This window comes from Passer domesticus, chromosome 4, assembly GCF_036417665.1.
Source record: "Passer domesticus isolate bPasDom1 chromosome 4, bPasDom1.hap1, whole genome shotgun sequence".
Lineage (NCBI taxonomy): Eukaryota > Metazoa > Chordata > Aves > Passeriformes > Passeridae > Passer > Passer domesticus.
The window spans coordinates 19,520,555-19,548,075 of NC_087477.1; the positions used below are offsets into that span (position 1 = coordinate 19,520,555).

Genomic DNA, 27,521 nt, shown 5'->3' on the forward strand with positions numbered 1-27,521 from the left:
GCTGGAACTTGGGATAAACTAACAACTGTTGTTAGAAACTGCAGATTCTCTCCAAGTATCATAGCAGATTTTGTCATTGATTTTTCTCTCCTTACTCCATCACTTTTGGTTCAAAATACTTCCAAATCTTTCATCAAAGGGTCAACATCTGGATGGCAAAATTGGAGCAAAAGCCATAGATGGTGCTGTCCCAGAAGGAAAAAATGAAAACAAGACCAGGAAGCCAGATTCAGTCTTGGAAAGTTTTGCTTAGAATTTGAAAGATTTGGACACTCCACTTTTGTTAGTTTAATACAGTTATAGGACAACTGTGCCATTTTTTTTAGTTTCCCTAGTTTATGCTGGAACAGGCGTGATCGTCTAGGAATGAAACGTGTCTGCAGGGGGATTGACTCAGCTGTTCAGAAAGAAGGTGGAGCTGGTTGTGGTGATGGTTATCACTCTTTTCTTGAACTGTGTGACCAACTGCTGTTCTGCAGGGATGCTGGAGCTGGATGAGTACACCATGGAAAGGGTGATGGAGGAGTTTGAGCAGCGCTGCTACGATAACATGAACCACGCCATCGAGACGGAGGAGGGGCTGGGCATTGAGTACGACGAGGATGTCGTCTGTGACGTCTGTCAGTCTCCAGATGGGGAGGATGGCAATGAAATGGTGTTCTGTGACAAATGCAACATTTGTGTGCACCAGGTATGGCAGCAGCACGGTGTCAAGCGGTAACAAACTTTTCTAAAAGGGCAATCAGTAGGGACACAGGTGGGGCTTATTCCAGAGAGCTGTGCTAAGGAAGCACTGCTGTGTGTCACCTTTCTGTGGTGGTTCAGAAGCTTTCTTAATGTAAAAGAAGAGATACGGTTTTAGCCTATCTGTTTCCATGGATGCTTCTTACTCTGGCAGGTGCCTTCCCATCAGCCTGTCCTTCCTTCCCAGCTTTAACAAGTTTCTATTGTCATTCAGTGTTTGGAAAAACTTGTCTGGTGAGCAGGAAACACATTTTCTGGCATGTGTTACCTGCTTTTGTGCTAATGATAAAGGACTAGGCCTGTGACAGCTCTAAGTACAAGTGTCTACCCCACAAGATACGCAGAGCAAATTGGTATTTCCAAATTGGTATTTTCAGACCTGTAGGGTTTCTCTGACCACATCAAACCTGCAACTTAAATGTGTTAAAGCCAATGGTAATTGGGACAGAGGGCTCCGTAAGGACGAAATTTTCTGAAAAATGCGCCCTTAATTATTTGCCATCTCCACTTTTCCCTCTGAGTAAAAACAACAGTGAGGTTTGCGCGAGGCTGTGCGTAACCAACGAAACACCGTGCTGTGTGCTCTGCTCTCTTTGCCCCATTACCTGTGGGGACAGGCGTGCTACGGGATCCTGAAGGTGCCCGAGGGCAGCTGGCTGTGCCGCACCTGCGCGCTCGGCGTCCGGCCCAAGTGCCTGCTGTGCCCCAAGAAGGGCGGCGCCATGAAGCCCACCCGCAGCGGCACCAAGTGGGTGCACGTCAGCTGTGCTCTCTGGATTCCAGAGGTGGGTGCTGCTTTGGCTTGCTGGAAGCCTGGCTGCTGAGAACTGTAGGCTTTCTCTGCTGGCAGGCTGCGTTTGGCCTGAGGCCGCGGGGAAAGGCTTGCAAAATTGAGTTGTAAAAATTGTAGGACTGGGATTATGGGTGTGTAGTTTGACTAGAAGTGTGTAATATCACAGGATGGAAAACTTAGAGTTTATGACTTTAGATTATAATAATATATATAAAGCAGGATGGAACTTCTAGGGTGGAGGCTGGTCCTTCTTCTTCACCTTCTTCTTCATGGGTTTGGGTGATGTTTTGTAATTGGACAGAAGAGTCCTCATTGCAGGACACGAGTGATTAGTTATTGGGTTAAGAGTAATTAGTTATTGGGTTAAAAATAATTTAGGTGTCATTTCTTAATTGTACAGCTTATCCTTAAAGGCCTTGTAGCGAGAGAGTGCTTAATTTTCAGTTTGTTAGAATGAAGTGCTGTAAAACTCATGGTTTTTGAGACTGTAATATAGATAAAAACTAATAAATATAGGTGAAATAATAAATATAGGTAAAATATCTATATTTATATAGATAAATATATATATTAAATATAGATAAAATAATATAGATAAAACTAATCTCAGTCTGAAAAAGACATACCATCTTGCACATTTAATCCTGACCCTGGCAAAAAAAGCAGCAAGGACTCCACAGGTGATGGTCCTGGGATTTTGGGAGAGGAAAAAACCTCCTTAAAGCATTGTTCAACTTCAAAATGAAGTATAAAAGCTTCTTGGTTAGGTAAAAAGTCTGGCAGGGGATGATGCTTCACCTGTAAAGAAACAAATTAAATCCCCTTTGTCAATCAGAATTAGGCCTTGGAAAATGAGGCCTTTGCTGCTGGCAAAGCTCATTTAACAAGGACACCAGATACCATTTCACTTTGTAAACAGAACATTAAAGGTGAATCGGGAAAGTTTGAATCTGACAGAATTCCTGTGGGTTCTCATAGTCAAAGTGCTCATCCTGTATGATAATCTTAAATTGGTGGGCTTCACCTTTAAACTGGTTGGTTTGTTCACAAAGTGAGAAACTGATTTTTTTTTTTAATAAAGAATTTTAGATCCTGATAAACTGAGGAATTTGGGACAAACTAAGTTGTGTATACACACAAGGAATTTGACTCCTGTAATAAAATTGTTTCTCTTTTCAGTTAACAGTGTCATAGTTGCTCCAATTTTTTGACCATTTTTCTCTTAGGTGAGCATTGGCAGCCCTGAAAAAATGGAACCCATCACAAAAGTTTCCCACATTCCCAGCAGTAGGTGGGCACTGGTGTGCAGCCTTTGTAATGAGAAAGTTGGAGCTTCCATACAGGTAATTTAACCACACAAATATCCACATGTGTTTTCTTTTGTCAGTTTTCAGTAGATAGGAAAATGTGTTGCTGGCTGTTACCATGGATGTAACTGACCTGATCTGCACCACAGCATTTTACACTGGGCAGTGTTGTTTCATGTGCATATTTATTTTGGGTTGTTAGCTGTAAGGCACCTGCAGATCCTTTACAGTGGAAAACCACTCAGAAATGTTAAATAATCCTTTTAAGAAAAATTTAAAAATCTATAAAGACTGAGAAAACATATTACCAAACCTCAGAGTTTTGTAAGAGGAGACTCTGGGAAGCAGACAAGATGTTGATGTCCTTTACTTGAGAATAAATGATGAGGGAATATTGTATTTACAGGGTTCCCAGACGAAGAAGGCAATGATGAATCTGACTCCATGTTCTTAGAAGGCTAATTTATTATTTTATGATCTATATTGTATTAAAGATTACTATACTAAAGAATACTAAACTATACTATATTAAAGAATACAGAAAGGATACAGACAGAAAGCTGGAAAGATACTAATGAAAACTCGTGACTCTCTCCAGTCCGACACAGCTTGACCCTGATTGGTCAATGAGTCAAAACAATTCACACGAAACCCATGAAACAATCACCTGTTGGATAAACAATCTCCAACCACATTCCAAAGCAGCAAAACACAGGAGAAGCAAATGAGATAATATTGTTTTCCTTTTTCTCTGAGGCTTGTCAGCTTCCCAGGACAGAAATCCTGGGCAAAGGGATTTTTCCAGAAAATATGACTGCCACAAGGGAGTGTAAGGACAGGTGACCCATTTGGGGCAATGTTGTGCTTGTGCAGAAGAAGACAGTAAGACATACCTTGGCATTGTGGTGATGCTCCTGATCCTCAGAGCACTTCCAGCAGCAAAACAGTCCTCAGGAAGCTCCCTGAGACAGAGAGGGATGACACTACAGTCTCATAAGGAGGCTGAGGTAGAGCCCTTTCTTCTGGGGCTAGCCTGGTGTTACAGGATCCACGGTGGTCAAGCCAGCATTAGGGCACAAACATGGCTCAAGTCCTACACTGCTTTGAAATGAGTTTATATCTATTTCCCTTTTTTCCTCTGCCCCAAGTGGTTTGATTGAGGCTGCCAGGAAGAGCTGTAAATCAGCAACACTGCAGTAGTTCCAAGTGAAACCTATCACAGGCCACTTCCGTGTGAGCAATGTATGAAATAGAAATAGTAAGTGTTAACTAGAGAAAATAAATCTGTCCACAGCATATAAATTTGCAACCATAATCCCTCCTTGCAGAGCCATCCCCTTCCTCTTGGCTGCTGTTACGTAGCTGAAGCTGTTTTCGTCTGTTCTCCAGGCCACCTTCTGCTATGTGCACAACAATTAGGAAAAGTGGCAGCTGGAAGTGTGCGCCAGGCTGGTCAGGGAGCAGCTGCAATAAGCTGGGAAAAGCAAGATTGCTTATTCCCCCAGGTTCAGCAGATTTCCTCCCGGTGAGACAGGCTTTCCCCTTTTCTCCCAACAAAACATGAGCTGCAGTAAGAGCTAGTTATGGCTAAAGCACTTCTCTGTACTGCCCAGTATTCCAGTTGGGATGCTCCTGGCTTGTTTGTCAGTAGGAGAGGAAAGGGAAAAAGATGCTTTGCTATTTTTTAAGTCCTTTAATAGGCTGCTTTTATTAAACACTGCTCATTTGAAACCTGTGCAGTTTAAACTCTGCCATACCTTATAAGCCATCTGGCTGCTGAGTCAACCTGAGCAGGGAAACCCAGAGTGGAGAGAGATTTGGCTTCTTTACAAAGCATTGTATAAACATCCCAGTGCACTTTGTTGCTCTTTCAGGGTCGGTGGCTTGGGTTAAACATAGTTTTGTTTCCTAGTTAGGAACACCAGTGCTCATTTCCACTTTAAATCCTGTTCACCAGAGGTGTGAGTGGGTCCAGACAAATATGTATGTGTGTTTGTGTATATATACATATTTATATGTATTTAAACCTTTCAGCTGGTGGCTGGTGGTATGTATGATAGCATTTTGCAAAAGGAAATTAGATATAATGGAAATGAAGTGCTAAATCAGCTGAACTAGTGCCCATCACTCTCTGATGGCTGAGTTCACTGAGTAGGAAGAAGAATGACAACATTTGAATTTCCTGTTCTCCTCCTCTCCAAGGTGAAGTGAAAGCTGTGAAGTGAAGTAATGGTTGACAGTGATTTAATATTTGACATAATAAAATTGGGATAACGGGGGAAAAAATTCCCTTTGGTTGAGGCTTTTTGGATAGCATGGGTCCAGGTGCTGGGAAAGACTTTTTAATTAAAAGTCTCAGACTGGCCTGGAGCCACCACAGTGTTTTTCCTTCCCCCTGGTGCTGGCACATTCCAAAGGGGAACACTTTACTTCAGTAACGGTGCTGTACACAAGTGGCTCTGGTGTCAGTGGGAGTGTTCCTCTTGTGGCTTTTTCTGCATGGAATGGCGTAGTGGGGCTGGAGGGGGGTTAAACACTCCTGTCCCTCTGGGCCACTTGATCCTTGCCTGGCCTGAAAGCACTAAGTCTAATTAAAGGGAGCAAGGAAGCACGTGTAGCTTGGAAGCAGAGTGCGGTGACAGAGTTCTTCCAAAGCAGCCCCGACTTCTCCAACAGTTTTAGGCAGTGTGGATTCTTAACTTCAGTATTTATTTGGTTAATTGTAATTTATTTTCTCTAGTGTTCAGTGAAGAACTGCAGAACAGCCTTTCACGTCACCTGCGCGTTTGACCGTGGCTTGGAGATGAAGACCATCTTGGCCGAGAACGACGAGGTGAAGTTCAAGTCCTACTGTCCCAAGCACAGCTCCACCAAGAAAGCGGATGCTGAGACTTTGAGTGAAAGCCCAGCTCAGGAGAACAGGAATGGGATTCAGGACACCTCCCTTCCTGCCCACATGGACCCTTTCCACAGCATGGATCAAAACCAGGAGGAGGCCCACAGGGTCAGCTTCCGCAAGCAGAAGCTCCAGCAGCTGGAGGATGAGTTCTACACCTTTGTTGAATCTTTGGAAGTGGCCAAAGTGCTGCGGCTGCCTGAGGAACCGGTGGAATTCCTTTACCAGTACTGGAAACTGAAGAGGAAATCCAATTTCAATAAGCCTTTGATTACCCCAAAGAAGGATGAGGAGGACAATCTGGCTAAACGGGAGCAGGATGTTCTGTTCAGGAGGCTGCAGCTCTTCACGCACCTCCGGCAGGACCTGGAGCGGGTAAGCCCCGGCACTGCCTGTGCTGGCCACAGTTAGAGCTGAGTTCCCAAACTGTGCTCACAGCTGTGCTGTCAGGCAAGGCCATTAACACTAAATTTCTCCAGAGCACAGCAATTGCCCTTTGCACACAGAGGTCAGTCACGGGGCCAGCAGGTCTTGGCGTGTAGCATTCAATCACCTGCAACTGTCGTGTTTTTGCTCGGGCCTTTTTACTGATTAACTCTGATGGCTGTGGACTGTGCTGCAGCCCCCAGCTAAAGCCTTTTCAGCTTTTAAGGGCTTTCCATGCTCCTTTCACCCAGTGAAAAGGATGATGAAACTTACCTTGATTTGCAGCAGATCTGTTTTTCATTGGCACACCAGAGTAGGATGGTCAGTGTAGGTTTGGGAGGTAAATGATGTTTGATTTATTTAGGTTTTGAATAACAGTTCAATAAGATCAGTTTGGTGTTTCAATAAGTGCATCTGATCCTGAATTTCTTTCTTTTTGGGTTAGTTTAAGAGCTCTTAGAACCAGAAAGAACACTGAAATTAGTTTTTCATGTCCCTACAGCACGTGGCTCATGTAGGCCATGGACGAAAGCCGGCTCATGAGGTCCTACCTCAGTAACCTGTAGGTGAACCAGAGCCTCTCTTTCATAATACTGTCTAATCTTTAAATCTGGACAGCAGGTGCTCATGGATGTACTGCATCCTTTGTAAAGGATCCTGATGCCTAATTACTCTTACAATGAATTGCTGTAGTTATTCTTTTGAATTTTCTCCTAGTTTCAACTCCAGCCCATGGCCTTTCTGTAGCTGTTCAGATGGCCCAGATCCTGGCTGTTACCTGGGCTCTTTTGTTCCTGCTCCATGTGCTCAAGCTTACTTGTCATCTTCTCTTTGATCAGCTAAATAATTAGAGTTTGTAACTATGTTCTCTGGATCTTAAATTATGCTGTGTGTATCCTTTCCATTTCTAAATGTGATGTCAAAACAGGATATGTGATTTTAGTAATATTTGAATGTTTTACTACTCTGTTCCCACTGATTGTACATTCAAGATAAGTTGGATTTTAAAAAAGGGACCTTTGCAAAAACAAACACACTTGTTACATTTCTCCAGATCAGACCAGAAGGCTGTAATTCACAGGGCACCACCTTGCACCACTGAGAGAGGAGCCTTAGAATAATTTTCCTGTACTTTTCAGTCATTCCCTCATCTGGGAAATATTAAATACTGAGCACATTCAAGGATTTCCAACAGTTCCCTAGATTTTGCATGTCTGTGACTCAGGTGTTTGTAGAAGTTACTTCTGTGCTGTGGTTCTCCAAATCTGGTAGAATAATCTGTCAATTAAATTGCCTGTCAATTCAACAGATAATTTGTCAGTTAAACAGACTGTTCTCTAAGAATTGTGTTGAAGGTAGTTAAATTTCAATTGTTTAAATTTAAATTGTTTAAATTTTAATTGTACACCATTTGTTTAAAAGGTGTGCAGTACTCCAGCTGAATGAGTTCAAAGCACAGGTAGGGCAATATCCTGGGAATACAATTCCTGTAAAACCCATGCCCTTGCTGTCTTCCAGGTGCGTAACCTCACTTACATGGTGACACGGAGAGAAAAAATCAAGAGATCTGTTTGCAAAGTTCAGGAACAGATATTCAATAGCTACGCAAAGCAGTTGGAACAAGAAAGAGTTTCAGGTATGCCTCAGTGTTCCCTTCCTCATGTTAGAGCACAGGGACAAGGTTTGCTTACAGGCTGTGAAGGACAAACAGGGCCTCATTTGTTCTCATTTAATTCCTCAGAAAGATGAATACCTTCAAAATCACTGCAGTGGCCAGATTATCCTTGAACTATTGAGTAACTAATAAACCATATTTTAGATGGCATGAGGGAGATCCACTTGCTGTTGCTTTTTGCCTCTGTCTCTGAGGAGTGTCTTTGTCTTAGTGGACAGAGGAGTGTTAGGAGGAGTTGTGTTTGCTACATTGCAGGTACAGGAATATAAAACCACACCAGCAGGATGCTGTGAAACCCTGACACAGCCACAGAGCTGTGACCTAAAAGTGCAGGACAGGCAGCCAAATACCCATTTCTGATGTGCACACGTCAGGCATGAGGAGCAGAATTTAAAAAGGTACATTGCAAACTGGTGTTTATCTCCACAGCTATGGGATTGCTTGACTTGAACTCTTTTGCCTCCATGCAGGTGTGCCTTCCTCATTCTCCGTGGAAAGCACGGTGCTGTTCAACAGCCCGTCGCTGGGCCCCAACGCCCCCAAGATCGAGGACCTGAAGTGGCATTCTGCGTTCTTCAGGAAGCAGATGGGCACATCTCTGACCCGCTCCTTGAAGAAACCCCACAAGAGAGACAGGGTAAGAGACAGGTCTGGGAACAGCAGCAAATCCCTGCTGAGGCAGCCCAGCCCGAGGGAGGGAGGCGCAGCTCCAGGCAGCTTTTTAAATTTGGACAAGCCCTTTGCCGAGACACGGATTGTGGCGGCGCAGCAGAAGAACGGCGTCGTTCTACCAGAGCACAGGAAAAGAAGGGACAATCGCCCTCAGTGTGAGGTGACGAAGGCAGAGCTGAAGGAAAAGACTTCCAAACACAACCACAAACCGCTGAGACCCACAGAACTCTCTCAGAGGCAACTGGAAAACAAAAGGGCTGTGAACCACTCCGGTGGGAGGTCAGCAGCACCTGGCACTCGGAGGGATATAGTGCCTAAATGTAACGGGGGTCTGGTCAAAGTAAACTCTAATCAGACAGTAGTTAAAGTGCCTACCACGCCCACGAGCCCGGGGAAAAACTGGGGCGGATTCCGAATTCCAAAGAAGGGGGAGAGGCAGCAGCAGGGGGAGAGCCTGGAGGAGGCCTGCCGCCAGAACTCCGGCTACCCCTACCTGGGCGTGGGCAGAGTTGCCACGAAGGACAGGACAAAAAGCAAGTTAAAGCCTGACAGTGAGAACGATGGCTATGTCCCCGACGCCGAAATGAGCGACTCTGAGCCAGAAGTGGCTGAGAAGAAGTGCAGGCAGCAGAGGCTCAGCCCCAGCAGCAGCATCGGCAGGAGGACGGACATTATTCGCAGGAGCATCCTGGCCACCTGACTGACACAGGGACGGGGTCACGAGAGTCACACTGCCTACAAGCCAACTCTACCTTACCCATCGGTGTGGGAGAGGAGCATTCTTAGAGCTACAGACTGACAAAATGAAAGCCCATTTTTTCTGAGTTGTATAAGTATGTTTACATGCACTTAAAGCTGTTTTAAGCTCGTTGGTTTTGGTTTTCTTTTTCTTTTTTTTTTTTTTTCTCTGCCCCATCCACACCCTCTTACCCTCCTCATTTCTGTGAGAAGTTTGAATCTCCCTTATTTGCAACTTTCGTGAGTGAGCAGAAAAGTGACATCGCTACTATAACAGGAGTTGGGATGCACACAACTCGCAAAAATCGTTTAAAAAGGGCTGGGAGGGTAGGAGGAATCAGGCTGCGTTCATCCCTTCTAGCTAAAAGGCACTGAAAATTTTACTCCCTTCCCCTGATTTCTGGAAAAGCACAAGCTCTTAATTTAACTCGTGTGTATTGAATGGAAGATGGTTGTTAGACCATACTGCACTGCGCTGGTAAGTCCCATTACAAATGCTCCCCGTCCCTGGGCAGGGGCTGATCTTTCTCCTCTCTTTGCAGGATGTGTTCTGTTGTGTTCAGTTTGAGCACAGGTGGCAGCTCAAACCCCTCCCTATGGTCCAGAGTTTACATGTAAGTGATGACCAGGCACAGCCAAGATGTTGCACTGGAGGAGGAGGAACGGACAGGGCAGGGCTTGAAAGATTGGGACTGACACAAAGGATGTTCCCAAATGGCTCACTTCTGAGCAAGGGGCAGGTTTGGAGGTACCAGCACTCCAGGAATAACCAACCTGTCACCCATGGTCAGGCACCTGCCTTTGGGAGTGTGATGACAATTCCAAACAGAAGTTTTCTATGGCACTAGGCAAGAGGATTTCCCAAAGGCCACCACAGATGCACTAATGATATGTACTGGGAGAGTCAGGCTTATGACACTAAAAGGTTGCTTTAAATGGACACAAATATATATTTTTAAATAGGATAAAACACAAAGGCAATACATTGTGATTAGCTCTTTACAGTCAAGCAAAGAAAAAACTATTTGGTTCTATTATGGATTAGATTAGATGGAAAAGGGAACTTGTATTCTGACTGTGTACTTTTTTAATAATTGCAAGTGGCAATAATGAGTAAGCTGTGAGCAATAATATGAACAGGTTGTGAGGATACTGTTTTGTACTGAGTGCACACACTGCAGTGGAGCATTAGGAGCCTGTCCATTTTGGAATTTTTCGTAGATGTAGGAGAGGTATGTACTGGTGAAAAGCAGCAGCAGCAATGTGTTAACAGAGAGATGGGCATGAAGAAGCTTCTTCTCCTCTCCTTTCCCACTCCCAGCCTGCTGTTATGGCATCCACTCACCTTGGAATGCCTGATCCTTGCCTCCCGAGGAGGGAACACTGACAACACTGAATTCCTCTGCCATAGGACTGAGGATTCAATCAGAAAATAAAAAAGACTTAACACCCTATCTTGCTATGCAAGTTAACATTATGAATTAAATATTTCACCAGAATGCATCCCTGTTTTAAAACTTGGAAGTCTTAATCTTTTGAGGAAGGGGAATTTTGTGTAAGATAATATACTTTCACAATTCTGTTGCTGGTCCCAAGAATAAACACATGATTTACAGAGGTGAAAGTAAAGCAGGGCACTGGTGACTGAGGTTACATAGCCACTCTTGGGATGTCTTCAAAGTATAAACAGCAAACAGAGAAAAGGTAAAAGCCAGTAAGTTCTACTCAACATCCAGCAACATTCTCCAGACAGGCACTGGTATTTCGTGGAAGAAAGAAGCTCATGACCACACAGGAATTGTCAAGCCATAGATGGAATACCCGAAATTTGGATTCTGAGTAAACCTTTAACCTCACACCCCTTGGACAGAGGTACCTTGTTAATTTGCACTATATTATGAACACTTACGTTGTGCAGAGTGAATGCCTTAGCTGCTTTGTCCCCTGGCACTGAGGGCAGAAAGCTTTGTGAGGTTTCCAGCGGAGCTGACCCCAAACCAAAAAGGCTGTGGTACGACCAGCTCTGTAGGTTAGTTTTGTCCCTGTGCTTAGCCCTCAGCAGGAGGTGCTGCAGGTACTGCAGTGACAAACCCACCCCGTGTTTCACTGGGATTTGCTGGAGTTCTGTTTCCAAGCGTGACCTTTCCTTTTGCTGACTGACCAAGAGATCTTTGATATGATCCGTGTGTTCTGTCCAACTGTAGGCTAGTTGAACGTCTGTAGAGTTGCCTGGAATGTCATTTGTTAGGTTATAAACTCACACAGATCTAAATGAAGGGTTCATGTTGCGTACAAATCTTGATTTCAGAAGTTTGAGACAATTGTGATGACATTTGTAAAACCTGTACAGATTTTTCACTATGTGCCTAGCTTTGGTGTCCATTCAGCTGAAATTAATTAAAAAAAGGTGCATGAAGAGAAACAGAAATAAAAAGTATATGTAGAGATGACTATTTTATATTACATGGCCCAATCCTGTATTTATTTTCTCCCTTTTTTGAAGTATTTCTAAAGACCTAGTTGAAACAGCTGTATTTTTTGTTAAAATATTCCGTAGAATTGTGCCTTTTGTCTGTATGTGAATAAATGCTGTACATTTTTGCAGTATCCTTGCCAGCAGTGGTTTAGACCTCCCCCTAATTTGTGTTTGGGTTTCTACAAATACACTTCACTGCAATGATCTGGACAGCTTTCTTGGATTAGTGCAGGTATCACCATGCACACTGCAGCTGCAAGATTTTGTAAATTTTTAAGGTTTTTTTTTTTTTAGGACTGCTTGTTACTGACAGCTGTGCCCATCCCACCAACAGAACACTGTGTGGTTTTCCCCTTGGCATCCTCACAGAGGTGTTGCTTACCTCAAAACATTTACATTTGTAGACAGAGGATGTCCTTGTTAAGTCCATGATCTCTGTACATGTTCCACTGGAAAAGGAACCTGAGGTTTGAACCCATGGCTCTTTGGGATAATCAGGCTGAAAGTTCATTCACACTCTGATCTGGCTGGGGTCATGCATTACTGAGGGAACATTTTCTTGTATAGCAGGATTTCCAGGAGATGAGGATTCCTCTAAACTCCAGATGCAGACAATATGGAATGGACGTGGTGCCAAGCAAGAAAAGGCAAGGCAAGGCTGTGAAAAGACACTCTGAGCAATCCATGTTGAAAAAAACCAGATCTCCCAGTGTGGGAGCAACATGGGAGCAGCCTCCTCTAGCCACCTCAGGGAAATGAAAGGAGATGGTGGGTGTATGATGAGCTCCGTGTCACGACACTCCTCCTTGTGACCAGCACAGAAACCTTTTCCTTTCCTGTGTCATCTGCTGGAATTGCTCTCCTGCCCCTTGTGTCATCGCTGCAGTTCCTGTTCTGGCAAACAGCCACCAGGTAGGAGCTGCACCCCAAGGTGAAATGAATATACCCATAATTAACAGGAAAGCATGCAGGTGCCGTTCTGTGCCTCCAGGAACAAATACCCAGATCCTGAGAAGTGCCTGCCCCTTCCAACCAGGTTTCACTTCACAGCCAGAGCCTGCCTTTGAGGAGTGAAGGGGATTAATGGCTCACACAAAATCTTCCAGGTGGCCTGTCATCATCTCAGCTGTGCATTATGCAAATGGAAACAAGGTGCCTGGTACTTGCCTGCCTCTGTTATCACTCAGCTGATTGATGAAAATCTCACCCAAACAGACAGTGGAGCTTCTGAAAAATGTATCCGTGTTGTTTTGGAGAACCTTCGACATCTTTTAACTAAAACTGAGATTTAGAGATTGCGGTAGATACAGGCATCTATCAAGAAGAAAAAGCAACCACTGTAGGAACTAGTGGCTTTCCCTGCAGGAAGCAGGAATTGTTTCTGAGAGTGTATCCATCTTGCAGGCTGTACCTGAACAGCCAAGATTTCAGGAGGCAGCACAAAGTCTTGTTTCCAGACGGAGATCAGCCCAGCTCTGTCCACTAAAATGCAAATATGGTGAAGATCCACTGCCATGGACACACAGGTTTATTAATCCAAATGAGACATTTCCATCAAGCACTGGGCAACGCTACCCAGCAGCTGCATGAGAGGTTAGAAACCAGAATTGCACTCTTCACATTTAAGTGGAAGGACAAGCAATTATGTCAGTTAAGGCCAGGATGTGAGCACTTCAAAATCACTCAAACACCTATCAAATGCTTGTAATATATGCTAAAAGAGAAAATTGAGTTTGGCTGTAATTGTACAATGATAGCTATGACCTGTCTCAACTATCAAAAAAACTCCATGTACATGAGGATTCCCACATCTTGGCATCTGTACAGCTGAAACCCACTGGAAGGCATAAAGGCTGGATGACTTCACCTCTGTGCAAATTGAAGTAAGAGACTGGAAGTTCGCAGATACGTTCAAACCAAGGCAGCAGACCAACAGAAAAGCAAGGAATTGCAAAATAATTATGAAGTTGATAGTATATTAAGAAGAAAAAGCACAACTGCAGGAAGATTAGAGAGCTTAGAAATAAGCTGAGTAGCCATAGCTGCACTTTAGGGCCATCAAACCAAACGAAACTGAATTCTTCGCACTGGCAGGCAACGGAGGTGTCATGCAGCTCAAACACTGACCATCAAAAGAGCAACTCTTTGGCACTCATGCTGTAATGAGTCTAATTATAATTCACAAAGGAGCTTCAAATTGTTCCCAAGTTACCTGCACTATAAGGAAAAATGAAAGATACTGACTGCACATGAGCAAAGCCAAGATGAATTTCAACAGAAGTGTTATCTACTGCCTGTACACAATCTCATCACAGCTGGAGCTAGTGGATTTTAGACCAAAAAACCCTGAATGTGCCACAGCACTGTCAGATTTTTTCATTTGCTACATAAAGGACTTGAATGACAACATTTTGCAGTCTTCCTCCAATCTTTATTGTGCATACAGAGACAGGATCTTCATCTACTCCTTTCCTTACCAGAATTTGTCTTACAAGCCTTGCTGTGCTTTTGACTGTAGTGCTCCAATATGAAGTTTCTCCAGCAACCCTCCTAAACTCCCAACACGGTGAATGAAAAATACACGTGTTTAAATATTTTCCAGATCCTTCAGGGAAGCAGCTTTTTTATTCTGTGTAGTTATCAGGCTGAGCTGTAATGAAACACAAGCAGATGATAGCTTCATAATAACTGCTGTAGGATCAAAGTAACAGTAACAGTAGAACTTCCACACTGAATGTGTCATGAAGGAGGGGGAACAAGCACAAGCAGTGTGAACAGCAGAATTTACAATATACTCTGTAGGTGACTACTGCTTTTGTCTTAATTCAGATCCCAGAGAATACAAGATGATAGGTAGCAGGAATACACTTTAAAAATCATCTACAGGATAGATATTTTATATTTGTGCAAATATTATCTTGTATTTTTTATGTTTCTTACTGAATCATTTTTTCAGACTAAGCTAAGATTTTCAATCATTGAACTGACCACAATAAAAGTGTAATTTCTAGGCTCCCTACTAGTCCAGCTCTATATTTGATACAATTTTACAGTGAAGGTGGATAAAGTAGTGAGAACACACAAGTCAGAAAGCAGCCCTCAGTCTACAGGTTAGGAATAGAGAAAATCAGCACTCTGGTGGAATTCACATGTGAACATTTGGCCTTCTGGGGCCTAGGAGAGAATAAATACCCAGATTCAGAAGAGGGGACAGTCTTGCAGCACTACTGGAGACCATTAGCAGGGATAGTGCCAGTATGTATTTTTTTGGGGTGGAGAGAAAAAGGAAGGGGCTTGGCACAGCAGTTCTGAAATCACTACAGAGCAGCCAGGCCTTTGCAGCAACCTCTGCCATGAGGGCAAGGCAGTTTTGAAGTCTGGTAACAGCATTTGGGCTGCATAACATCAAATCTCTTTGTTATCTTTCAGAGAAAGCCTGGTGAGGAACAGCTAATTACCAATGTTTTCAGGAACAGCAAGACCTCTTCCTCTATGGGCACCAAGGCCATGAGTTTATTCCCTTGAAATGTGACATAAGGATGTTTTGGTTTTTATGGGAAGACAGCATCTTAGAAGCATTAGAGCTAAACAGATCCACATAACAAACAGGAGGTTAAAAAAAAAATAAAAATTCCTCTTTCAGAGCAAATCTTCAGCAGCTGAATAGACCTTGTCATGACAGAGAGCATTTAGAGCCAGGAACCACAGCTTATGTTATGACAGCTTGGCAGCTATGCCCATTTATTCACTGCTGTTGGGAAAAAAAAATGCCATTTGTCCTAACTGAGCAATTTAGGTCAGCCAAACATCTCTCCTCTCTGCAGCTCACATGGGGTCACCCACATTAACAAGCTGTAATTTGCAAATGGTTTTCCTAAATCACTGAAAAAAAAAAAAAAAAAAAGCAGGAGGCAGAAAGACCATCTTTACTTAATAGGAGGCCAACTTGAGTAATGAACTTCCTTGGCAAAAAAATGAACTCAGTATATAAGCCCCCATGGGATTTGCTTCAAGTTGTACAGCTGAAACACTATGGAAAACATTTAATACCAAGAGGGATACACTCTCTCTCCTTTACCTTTCCAATGGCCTGGAAAGAAACAAGCATTTCCTACTCTGTCTGCACAATTTCTACCACTGCAGGAGCTGCTGCACAGAGCTGTCACACAGAGCCAGTGGTAACTGCAGTGGGTGCACACCAGCAAACAGCAGCTACAATTATTTAAGGGTTTTTTTGTCTTTGTTAATTTGCCTTTTCTAAAGCTGGAAAGGCCTGTACACCTTCATTCACATATTTTGAACTGTGCAGGTTTCATTCATATGAAACTGGTTTCCACAAACAAACCTAAGCTGTCAAACATCCTGTCAGAAGGTGACATGTCCAAAATCCAAGGTTGTTAAAACTGTGTTGGTAATAATGCTCATCAGATCACCTCTGCCTCAGGAATGATGTAAAGTGAGTACTTTTGCATATTCCATGTGCTTGGATAGCACTTTTTGTGAGCTGGGTACCTGCTGGGATGCTGTGGCCGCTCTCTGTTCTGCCTGGCTCAGCCGCCTCTGAAGCCTGTCGATGTATTCCCGATATTCCATCATCAGCGTCTCATCCTGTGGAAACAGAATCTCTCATCACAGTGCCAAGTTCTTTTACACTGAACCCACTCATTCAGTGGATAAAGTAGCAAAAAAAAGCTTAGCACAAGAGGAGTGTCAGAAGTGGAACTGTTTTCCCCTTACAATAAAAGCCTGAGGACAAACTGCTGACACATCATAGAGAATTTCCAGCTCAAATGTGACATGATCTGACTTTTCCAATCAATCAATCTGCAGGGGAAGTTTTACTCATTTCACCACCTTGAAGCAAGATGGATTAAGGCTAACATTTTAATTCAGGTTATTTAATCCATGCAACCTTACAACATAAATGATTTAGCAATTTAGCTCAGAAGAAAGAGGAATACAGTAGATAATACAAATGGGAATATGTAAAAATATAAATCTGCTACAGATCTCCTCTGTTCCCTTCAAAGGGTCTGTAAAAAGCCTTTCTTAAACAGCCTTTACTCACTTCTCATATAATTTTTGTCCTCTAAATAACACAGCACTACAAAAAAACAAGACAGAAGGATTTATCCTGGATGTTATCCCAGATTTATAGCTGACAGGAAAGCCCTTTCCTAAGTGGCCATTAATTATTGAACAATGCACATTCCAAAACAACCCTGCCCTTCATGTTTAATGGATAATGCTTTCAGCTATATTCATATATGGACACAGAATGTAAATTCTGCATACACACAGCATGTGGAGAACTTGGTGTCTGTATGTGCCACATTATCCATAATCCCAGTGTGCCTGCTCCTGCTCAGGGGCTTGCAGGGATTCACAGGCAGAAGTAAGTTCAGAAACAATTCCTGAAACTTGTCCAGAATTGCTAGATTAGTCACTTAGACAGAAAGATGATTTCCCCTTTCACTTTTGTAATTTGAGAGTAAAGTTCATTAGTCTTCCTGCCATTGGAACATGTCAGTCAGCAAGAAACAGTGAGGCTTCCCAACAGTTACTGACTATCCCTGTCAAAAATACTCAATTTTCTCTAAGCCAGCAACATAACTCACCTAAATAGGTTTCTGCTAAGATCTTAAGTGTATGCACATCAGGTTGTAACTGAAAGTAGCTGTCACATCAGTCATTATCTTACCTCAGTTACCTTCTCATTTGCTATTTCCAGCTGGGAAATGAGCTCCTGGCCACGGAGTTTTTGTTGACGCAGCTCACTTCTGGGAATCAGAAGAAAAGATGCTGATTGGCAAACAGTAGTAGCACTTCAGTTATTGGAATGTAATTTCATAGATAGTTCCCTGAATTGTGGAGGCTTATGGTGGGTTTTAATTACAGGGTTACTCTTAAAACACCCATTTCAAAAGCACCACACAGCACTTCTTCATGCTGTGCATTCAAAACTGTAATGGCAGAGGAACAAGATGTATTTGTTGGAATCAGCAAGACTTTGTCAAGAGCACTTGACATCTTACAGGGTTTTTTCCCTGTTTATTGAATCTTATTTTGGAGGCATGCTATCTAGTATGCAATAAATATAAGCTGCATTTTGCACAGTAAGTTCAATATTGAGATTAACATTCTAATTAGCGTTCCATAACCAGACCTCAATGTAGGCATTTTTAAAGGTGCTTTGAAGTACCTAAAAATAAATCATTCTATACTTGTAAGACAGACAACAATGTGACACTTAGTGAGGAATAGGAACATACCACCTACTTCAAAGCCTTCATTTTGTACTGAATGAGTTTTAGTGATCCTCAATTTACACAGTATTGAAGACAAAAAACATCTGGGTTATGACAGACAATCTCTGAACTAGAGCCTAAAGGAAACAGTTCTTGCCTTCTGTCAGCACAAGAAGAAGAATCACTAAAGACACAGCTCCAGTAATTTTGGCCAGGGAAAGATGGAAACCTAAGTGAGCTGCTCTAACCTCTGACCAGCCTCTACCACCTCACCTTAAATGCTCTCCCTGTTGCTGAAACTGCATGGGAACTAAAGCCTTTATTCTTTTTGAGGGAGAGGAGGTAAGGTAGCAGATACTTTAACCTCAGATTTTCATCTATTTTAATGATAACACTTAGTTCTCAACAATGATCTGCTTTTATAAACTTTTAAACTTAGTACTGGTAAAAGTTTGAAAACTGATACATGGCACTTGAAATACAAGGTTGCAATGCATGTGTAACATCAGGCCACCATTACATCCTGTGAGGAGTTTGCACTCACCTCAAACCACCCACCTTCCCAACCTCTTTCACCAGTCCCAGGTAGATATCACAAAAACTTCAACAGCTTTAAACTTTCATAGAAATTAAAGTACGTGGGCAGATATTTCAATGTTGTTAAACAGTTAAAATCACATATAGGTTATATCTGTTATCACATGTGAACAATTCTATATAAAGTAAGAATTAAGATTACAGGATCAAAACAGTATGTTAGCATGAAACACCATTTCTGTAATTTGTCCTCTGTAATTAGTACTAAGCATCAAATGAGGCATTTTCAATATAGGAGACCAATTTTTAGGTGCCCTAAAAATTCTGAGTTACTGAAAGGAGCCTGTCTCCTGTGCTTGTGCTGAGGTGTGGAATTAGCATGCTTAGCAGCACAGACCATAAACAGAGTTTACAGGCTCATACACAGCTGTGATCAAGAAATTATTTTTATAATGAGATCACACCACACACATATTTAAAAGGAAACAGTTTAACCTTGTGAGCATCAGGAAATGTGATGGCTATTGAGCTAGACAGTTGATTCATTCTGAGTGTTAACCCTCCCCCAAACACAACTTATGAGATCTCAATATTAGAACTGAGCAATAACCCCAACTGCTGGATAATTACACCAGCCCCCACTGCACACTGTCTTTGCTAAGTGAGTAGGAAACAAAAGGTGAGCTTCCAGCATTTCAGCAGACGGGTGATAAATCCACCAGCTGCAGCAAGTACTTTCTGCAAAGCTCTCATGACAAATATAGCATGTGCCAGCTGTTTTTTTGGTTGAATTATACTATAATATGCTTCAGTTACTCTTAGTAATTATGAATTTTGTATACTGCCAGTACCTGCAGCTGTTTCTCATCCTGGTAATTTTTTTTCCCTTTAATGAACATCTTAAAATAAGCAGCTATGGCTGCCAAACATTGCACAAGTGCAGCCAAGAATAATGTTTCAGAAAAAGAGGCAACTTCTTCATCTCAAGATGCCATGCAATTCATTCCATGTACTCTACAGGATGCAGAGAAAAGCATTCATGGCCAACACTTCATATATTGCCACCAAAAAAGGTCATTCCTCAGAGACAGACTCTTCAACCAGAGAAAAGATAAAAACGGAGAACTCCAAACACCACACATGCCTACTAATGAGTCAGGGACTCTAACTATGACAAAGAAATGTGTCAGAGGCAAAAACTGGAACAAAGACACCCAAAATAGCTACAGTCAGATGGCTTAAGCTAAGCAAAGTCTTTAAATATAAAAACAATATAGCAAGGATTCCCTTTTGTTAAGTACTGACAATTATAATGCAAGTGACTATTAAGGAAATGAAGCCATTCTGCATAGTTAATCAAATAAATGGGTTTATGCTACAAGTGTCTTTTATTTTTTTCTCCACAAAAAGTTATATCTTGCTACAAGACAATAATGGCAGATGAACAGGATTATTCACTTATTAGTTTGTTCACACTGTGTATTGTTACTCTATTACTTCTGTAATTAAGAAGTTCAGACTTTAAAGCTTCTCAAATGCAATGTCTCATGGAAGCAAACATACCCCCCTTTATAGTTTAAGTCAATGTTTATAAATTGTTTCATGCACTGTTTTGTAGAAGAACAGACCTGTGTACACCTATTTCTACCCCTATTCAAGCTAAACTGTACCTAAACTGAGCAATCATCCATGTGTCTGACAGGCCAAAGCCATATCCATGGCAAAGTCAAGAGAACTGTCAATTTCCTGTCAGGTTTTCAACTTAGAGGATTGACCTTTTTCCCTGTCTGCAGCTGTCCAGATCTAGTCCACTGACGGGCATTCTGGATGATACAGTCATTTGATTCAATATAAAAATTTGTTTATCCATGTGAATCTTAGAATTGCTCCAACTAGAATCATGTTCAACAAAAATAAGCTCTCGGTGTTGGCCACTGGTGCAGAGTCAGGCAAGGGTTTATCTGCTTACCTGCAAAATCCTCTCTCTATTTACCCCAACTTTTCATTCTCAGGGTGAGGACATAAAAAGCTACAAAAAATACTGATACTACAAAAGATATATGTCAATGAGACTGCATATATGATTAACCATCTTTTGTATTTGTGCATTTATGTACAGACCTGTAAAGGTGGGCTTTACAGAACAAAACAATCATCTGCCCTTTATTTTTAAAACTTGCATACTGTCTGTCACTTCATTATATTTGAGCAGATGCTGGCAGACTGAATTACCCTGGTTTTGCCTGAATTCTGCTGTCAGAAATGTCTCTTTCAACCCTTCCCACTCTACCCTCTGTTCTGTTTTTACTGAAGTTTATTTCCTTCCAATTTACAAATTTCCTAAACATCCCTTTGGTATTGCTGATTCCACTTCCTATATGCTGTCATTTATTCTCCTCAGCTGAAATCTGAAGAGCTACAGAGCTGTACAGGGATGCTGTAAGGTAACAAGAGCAGTCTCAGCCAGTCTCTTCCCCCAAATGTGGCCAGAGAAACCATTCTTCTGGATTATAGTGCTTCAGTCAAAGCAAGACTCTTTCAAAACTTGTGTATGCTTTCTTCATTTCTTTCAAAAGGGAGGAAGCTTTCCTAAATTCTTTCAAATGAAGAAAAGTAAAAAGCACTTAACATTGATTTTTTTTAACTATGGCAAATCACCATTCAAACTGAGAGCCTAAAGCTTTACAATTGGAAGCTCTACACCCTGTAAATCAGCAACAACAGCCACATGGATTGCTTCCAGTTCTTCTCAATTCAACACCCCTTTGTGGAGAAGTGACACTGGAGATCAAAAAAGCTTTTCAACATTAAGTATGATTTGGTAATTTAGATTACTTGCACAATATTCCACATATACAGGAGAAGAAGGAAAGAATAAATTACTAACTCAAGAACCAGTTAAACTAATGAACATAAAATATGCCAATTATTCACCAATACTTTGAAGCTCTTTTCATGTTATGAAATACGTTTGACAGTCTTATAAAATTTCTATACTTCTGTTTTCCAATTAAACCCCTATAAAGAATATGAAAGATGACTCTTTTCTTACAACTTTTTACAGTGATCACTCACTTTATACTATTTTACTACTATTTTATAATTGTAAACATTTGCTGTCTAAGTTGACTTCAGTACATATCATGAGAACTCAAAGTACTTTTAACATGCTGCAATCAGGGGCCAGAGCAGTTTGGTTTCTGACTCTGCCAGAGCAGACCCTGTAGGAATAAAGGGAATAAACTTGGCAGCGAGTAGTTTGCCAAGAGCAAAGTTTGTATTTGGAATGATGACCTCTGTCACAAGGAGCAGTGACCTCCCTAATTACCTTCAGGGTTGACTGGCACAAGGAGTGAAGCAAAACTGGCTCCTTGCCCTTCTGCAAGGTGAGTATGAGGTCTGTTACCAATAAATTCTCCTTAAGATGCATGAAGCATCTTAAGAGGCTCAGAGGGAAGAAAGCTTTTCTCATAAATGAAGACTAATACATTTGTACGAAGAAAATGTAAATGTAATTTAATCTACATGTATTCAGTGCACTGGTTCTGAATTCCAAGTTCAGTTTTATCAGCAACAGTTACATGTTTAACTTGAACGAGATCCAAAGGTCCAGAAAAGCACAGAACAATTTTCAGTGAGGCCTGGAAGTATCAGTTTTCTTATCAACACTTCTCTCTACAGGTTTTTCACTGATCTACTAGATTCTCATGTATTTTTTACATTACATGCTCTACCATTACAGTTTGCAAAATTTACTTCTTAAATTTTTTTCAGATCAAAAACCCCCTAACATTCACTGCTGCTTCATTCCTTAAAATTATTTAATGCTTCCTTCACCAACAAAACCCTGCAGACTTAGAACATGACAAATGAGCAGCACAGAATGTGGAAAAGTTAGCAGCTGCTGCTGGTAAGTTTAATAAAGAAGCCAAAATGCTTCAGACACCTTCACATGGAAAATGAAAGCAATGAGGACAGAACTGGAAAACCACCATGACTTTCAGGCAAAGGAAAGGGAAACACCTACACTAACAAATGGGACACTGAGTCAGTGTTTATGGGAGCTGCACTAACAGCAGCCTCCTGATGGAATGCAATCTAAAATGCTTCCCCCACACACATGGAGAGGACTTAGTTAGGAAGTTTCTAACTTCCTAAAAAAACACTCAGCTATAAAACATATTAGCATGCTGCAAGAGTAATGATTCTTGTTAAAAACTGTATTTTTGTTAAAAGATTTAATTCTGCTACATGTCACCAACACACCCTCTGCATTCGCTCAGGTATTTACATGGATCCTCTGTTCCCTTGGACCCCACCACAAGGCTTGGTGAGAACATTTCCTGCATTAGCCTCAAGAGACCTTTCAAGCACAGCATTTAATTAACAATAGATTAATTAATCCATTACCAGTATCAGTCATATTTTGTGTTCTTAATGAAATTTCCCTGATAAATGCATTTGCTGCAAAATTATTCTGCTTTTTAAATAATCAGCAACTCTATTTTAGTTCCCAACACAGTAAGAAGCTATTTGCTGCTCTGTACTTGCACTCAAAATATTATTGTGACAGATGAAAAGAAATATGATAATTATACATTTATAGTATAAGCAAGGACTTTTGTGCTGAATAACTACTACAATGTAAATTCTGGAGCTAATTTTCATACCAACTGCATTCTGCACTACATTGCTGAGTGTCTGGCAATGCATATAAGGTGAAAACTAAACTGGCTTTAAAATTTCCAGATAATACTGATGAGGTTCAGTTAGACTACTTGTCACCATGATATCAGAGCATCACTGCACAGATTTACACCAGATTCCTGATGTCAGTCTAAATGACAACTTGCCTGTTTCTATTGCCAGCTTCCTTGCCAGGTAGAGCAAATGCCTGATAAAGACTTCTATTTCTAGCTTCTACAGTATGAAAAGGCATAACACACAAAACCATATCATAAAGTAACTGATTAGCTTTTAGACTTGCACCAAAATATCTACTGAAGTCACATCAATAGGGACATTTTCAAGATTTATTACCCACTTTTCATCCAGGTTCACAAAGCAGACTTCCTTGTATTTTCTATGTCAGCATTTTGCTGCAGATAAATAAGGACTAAATCTTTTGATCTGCTGCAACAACATTTTAGCACAGAACAGTAAAGGTTTTAGACGGAAAACAGCTATATCACAGGTAACTTTAATTATTTTGGAAGCCTGCAACTTTCCCCTTTTAGCTGGAACTCGTTGAACCACATCCAGGATCTAATGATGAACATAGATGCTCAGCTGTGAAGTTTTGTATTTTGATATACAGAAAATAAACTACAAGTTTAAGAGCTAAAATTTACCTTAGCATGAAAGATTGCAAAATAATTTTATTCTCCAGTTACTGCATTTACAAAAGATGCTAAAAAAGTAGGAGCCAGCTAATTACACACAGAGAAGCTACACCACTTAAACTGTCAGTGAACCAGCACAGCTCCCAGTGTCTCACAAACAGGCTCAATGCTCTTGTCTTCTGAAAGAGACTTTTCCCTCTCCTAAAGAACTGTTTAATAATAACCTTTGCAAATTGCAGGATGTTTTAAGGGAAAATAAAGCCAGCCTGTATCTGAACAGGTAAGGTAAAAAGCCCCCTGTAACTGTTTGCTTAGGGAAGATAAAGATGAGCACACACTTCACTGCAAAGATGGATATCCAGGTTAACAGTAGTGGCAAGGTAGATTTTCCTGGCTTGTGTTTAGAGAGCTGGGTTCTAATTCCACTCACACCACTGGAATTCTGACAGCCAAGAAATGCCAAGCTATGCTTCAGAAACTGTAACTACAGAAACTGCATGGGATACTGGAAATATGAGTGAAGCTGAGAATATGTAAAGCATTACATTAGTAATAAAACATGAAAAAACCCCAATACTACCCCAAAGGAAAGGAAAGATAGAATTCACAGGTTCCCAATTTTAATAGGGAAAAGCTTTGCTTCCATGTTAACATGATAGTAAAGCAATTTCTAAAATCACTCTGAGCACAGAACCACATGAGTGCATCACTTTCAATGACTAAAGGGCTGCTTCAAATTTATCAAGTTAACTGAGCTGCATAACCTGAATTTTTGTTCTCAAACCCACTGAAAAGTAATGCAATGTTATATTCCTTTCTAACTACTTTAATTTTAAATAAATTAGGAAGCCTTATTCCATAAGTTTTTTTTAGCAGTTATTGTGGACCAGTGTGTCAACCTCCACTAATTTTTAGCAGTTTTGAAGAAGAGGAGATCTTGAGGACAAACTTCTCTACAGTTCTATAAAAATACCAGGCTAATCTCAAATTAATATCATACTTGAGCTAACTGACAGTGTTTCCTGAGCCTAGAAATGAAATGAAGCATAGGGGAAACTTGCAAAACTGAAAATATTCTTGTATTCTACACTGCAAAATATAAGCATCAGCTTAGAAATGTGGATGAAATAAAAGAAAAGTAAAGTTTATACCATATTTTTTCCTTAGGAGAATCACACAACACATTTTTATCTTCATTTATAACAGTAACTGCTCAAAACAGGACATCAGATGTACATTCCCAGGGGTTTTTGTCCAGTTCATTTTAGAAGTCTGGAGATTCACTCCATAACTGATGTTATGGATTTTCTGAAGAGGTACAGAGGTTCTCATAATCCAAAATAAAAATTGTCTAAATTGAGTGTGCTGTATCTTGAAAGAGAAAAATCAAAAGTAATATATTCCATTTACTTTTTGTCATTACAAAACCTCACACGTTATCAATAAGATAATGAAACAGCGCAAGTTTTCCTTCAGTGCTAACTTTACAGAGAGCATTACAGGTTCTCGTTTAGATCACTCTTTGTTTTGCTGCAAGCACATCTCTGAGTCTGGATGGTTTGCTCTTCATGGTTTTTCACTACAGGCCTACTGCCATACCCCACACAGTATCTGAACCACACTTTACAGAAGGAGAACAAAACTGCACTTACTTCAGCTTACTGATCCTGGCTTCTGCAGTTTCAGTGAGGTTTTTTGTTTCTTCTTTCCACCTGTTTGTTGCTTTTTGCTGAGCGACTAAGAGCCGTCTGAGCTCAGTAGTGGACTTGTGACTGGTGTCCTCCATCTCCCTGAGTCGAGCTTCATACCCATGTTCTTTCACTGCATGCTCATGCTCCATTGTGCTTATCTAAAAAACCCCACAAATCCAGTGCAATCAAATCTCTCACTCTATACCTTTTTTTTTTCATTTGTTTTACAACGCCCGAGTTAAATTTATAAACATTTGTTGCAAGTGTGTAACATACAATAATTAAACTTCTAATTATATGCTCAGAGATATGTGTTCCCAAAGCCAATTTAAGCAAATAGGACAACTGACAATAAAGGATAATGAGCTGTGTATGCTTATTTTTGTAAGTAATCTTTATTCTTCTCCCTTGTGTTTCCACCACAGAAACAAGTTGGTTCTTTTTCATCTAGATAAATCTGTTAGGAGTTTCATAACTGCATCTGCAGTCCTTTGTACATCACAGGGAAATGAAATCAAGCAGTGAATCTTATCTGTGACTGTAATGGAAGCCTGCCTGATTAAAAATGAGACAGACAAAGATTTAGTATATGCTTTCTGTGCTTCATATCCACCACCTCTGTTACAAGACTCTCATCCTTTGTTTAAGCAAAGGGTTCTGGACTTGTACAAGAGTCCCTGTTCAATTTCACAGCTTTCTTTATCCTGTAGTGCAAAGTGAAAGCCAGACTTGAGCTGATCCCCACTCACACCTTGTAAAACTGCTTACTGAGGTGGTCTTCATTGCTCCACATCCTCAGATTCCTTTCTTTGGTATCTTTACACTGCAGAGGGGAAAGGACCAGCTTTGCACACTCAGAAAGCACATCAAGGATGAAAGCTGTTCCTCTCTCCAGGAGCCATAGGTACCCTGAAACTGTTGAGGTTACTTCTGATTCCTTATTCCACCTGCAGCCTGCTCAGGGGCATTTAATGGAGCATGTTCAAAAAGAACAAACCAGCTTGCAGCTAATAATCCTGCTTGCAGCCAAGCATAGAGAACAATTTCCTCTGTCCAGAGAATAAGAGCCAGTGCCTGACAGCCACACTATTTAACTATATTTATTTATTTATTAATATTATTATATGTATTTATTTACACGCTGCCCTGACAACATGGTGGACACAACAAGTAGAGGAACACTCTGGGCAGAAAGTCAGACAGACAAAGATTTCTGACACATTAGAGACAATAAACAAAGATTGGGAATTGCATTATTTAATCTATTCATCCTATTTAAAGCAAAGAACATTTGGTGTCTTCTGATCCAGGAGAATTTAATACACATTAAAATACAATTTAATTAGCAGAGATTGAGTTCCCCCATGGATTCTGAGGACACACAATGCAACAATAAAACTACTTTTAAGCAGCAACCAGGAAGCATCACTGAAACTCTCAATTTTACTTTAAACATTTTATGCTTTTTTTCTTAAAACTGCTGCCTTACTAAGCAAATATTAGTCTTACATTACAAAAAAATATAATAAATAAAACATACCTTTACTTTAGCTTTTTTTTGGGCCTCTACCGCCAGTTTTCTCAAACCCTCCATTTCATTTTGCAATTGTTCATTCTCCTGCTGAAGTTTTAGTCTTTGTTCACTGACAAAGGCACTCTTTTCTCTTTCTGAATCCAGAGTGCTTTGCAATTTACAGATAACTTCCTGGCAACGAGATTTCTCTTCTTCAGAGCTAAAAAGAGAAAGAAAGCCTGGCTGCAACTGAACAACTCCTGAACCAGAGAATGAAAGAAATAAACTGGGAGCTATACACAAATCAGCAAAGAACTTTATCACGATGATGGAATTGATAACCTCATTCTCAGTCTCACAATTATGGTATCTCGATACTACGTCTGCTACTGAATAAAAAGATTTGACAAAGCCCTAACAACACACATTGAAAAGTTTAAATAGCCCAAGTAATTTCCACTGC

General features: G+C 41.0%; 2 protein-coding genes across 19 annotated transcripts in view; one reads left to right on the top strand and one right to left on the bottom strand.

Moving 5' to 3' along the window:
* Positions 1 to 11,867, top strand: part of JADE1 (jade family PHD finger 1) — a 131,222-nt gene extending 119,355 nt beyond the window's left edge. For all 15 annotated transcript variants that reach the window (XM_064416462.1, XM_064416467.1, XM_064416461.1 and 12 more), the window contains 6 exons: positions 480 to 691; positions 1,362 to 1,529; positions 2,764 to 2,880; positions 5,585 to 6,115; positions 7,685 to 7,802; positions 8,312 to 11,867. In XM_064416462.1, the coding sequence (XP_064272532.1) occupies positions 480 to 691; positions 1,362 to 1,529; positions 2,764 to 2,880; positions 5,585 to 6,115; positions 7,685 to 7,802; positions 8,312 to 9,213 (2,048 nt within the window). In that variant the 3' untranslated portion in view covers positions 9,214 to 11,867. The remainder of the gene's footprint in view (positions 1 to 479; positions 692 to 1,361; positions 1,530 to 2,763; positions 2,881 to 5,584; positions 6,116 to 7,684; positions 7,803 to 8,311) is intronic.
* Positions 11,868 to 14,136: 2,269 nt separating this feature from the next.
* SCLT1 (sodium channel and clathrin linker 1) overlaps positions 14,137 to 27,521 on the bottom strand; it is a 28,370-nt gene continuing 14,985 nt past the window's right edge. For 3 of the 4 annotated variants that reach the window (XM_064416479.1, XM_064416477.1, XM_064416480.1), the window contains exons 17-20: positions 27,086 to 27,278; positions 25,507 to 25,703; positions 17,429 to 17,507; positions 15,086 to 16,335 (exon numbers count right to left, since the gene is read on the bottom strand). In XM_064416479.1, coding sequence (XP_064272549.1) covers positions 16,168 to 16,335; positions 17,429 to 17,507; positions 25,507 to 25,703; positions 27,086 to 27,278 — 637 coding nt within the window. In that variant the 3' untranslated portion in view covers positions 15,086 to 16,167. Of the gene's footprint in view, positions 14,378 to 15,085; positions 16,336 to 17,428; positions 17,508 to 25,506; positions 25,704 to 27,085; positions 27,279 to 27,521 lie in introns of those variants that run through there. The other variant, XM_064416478.1, reaches the window with a different exon arrangement.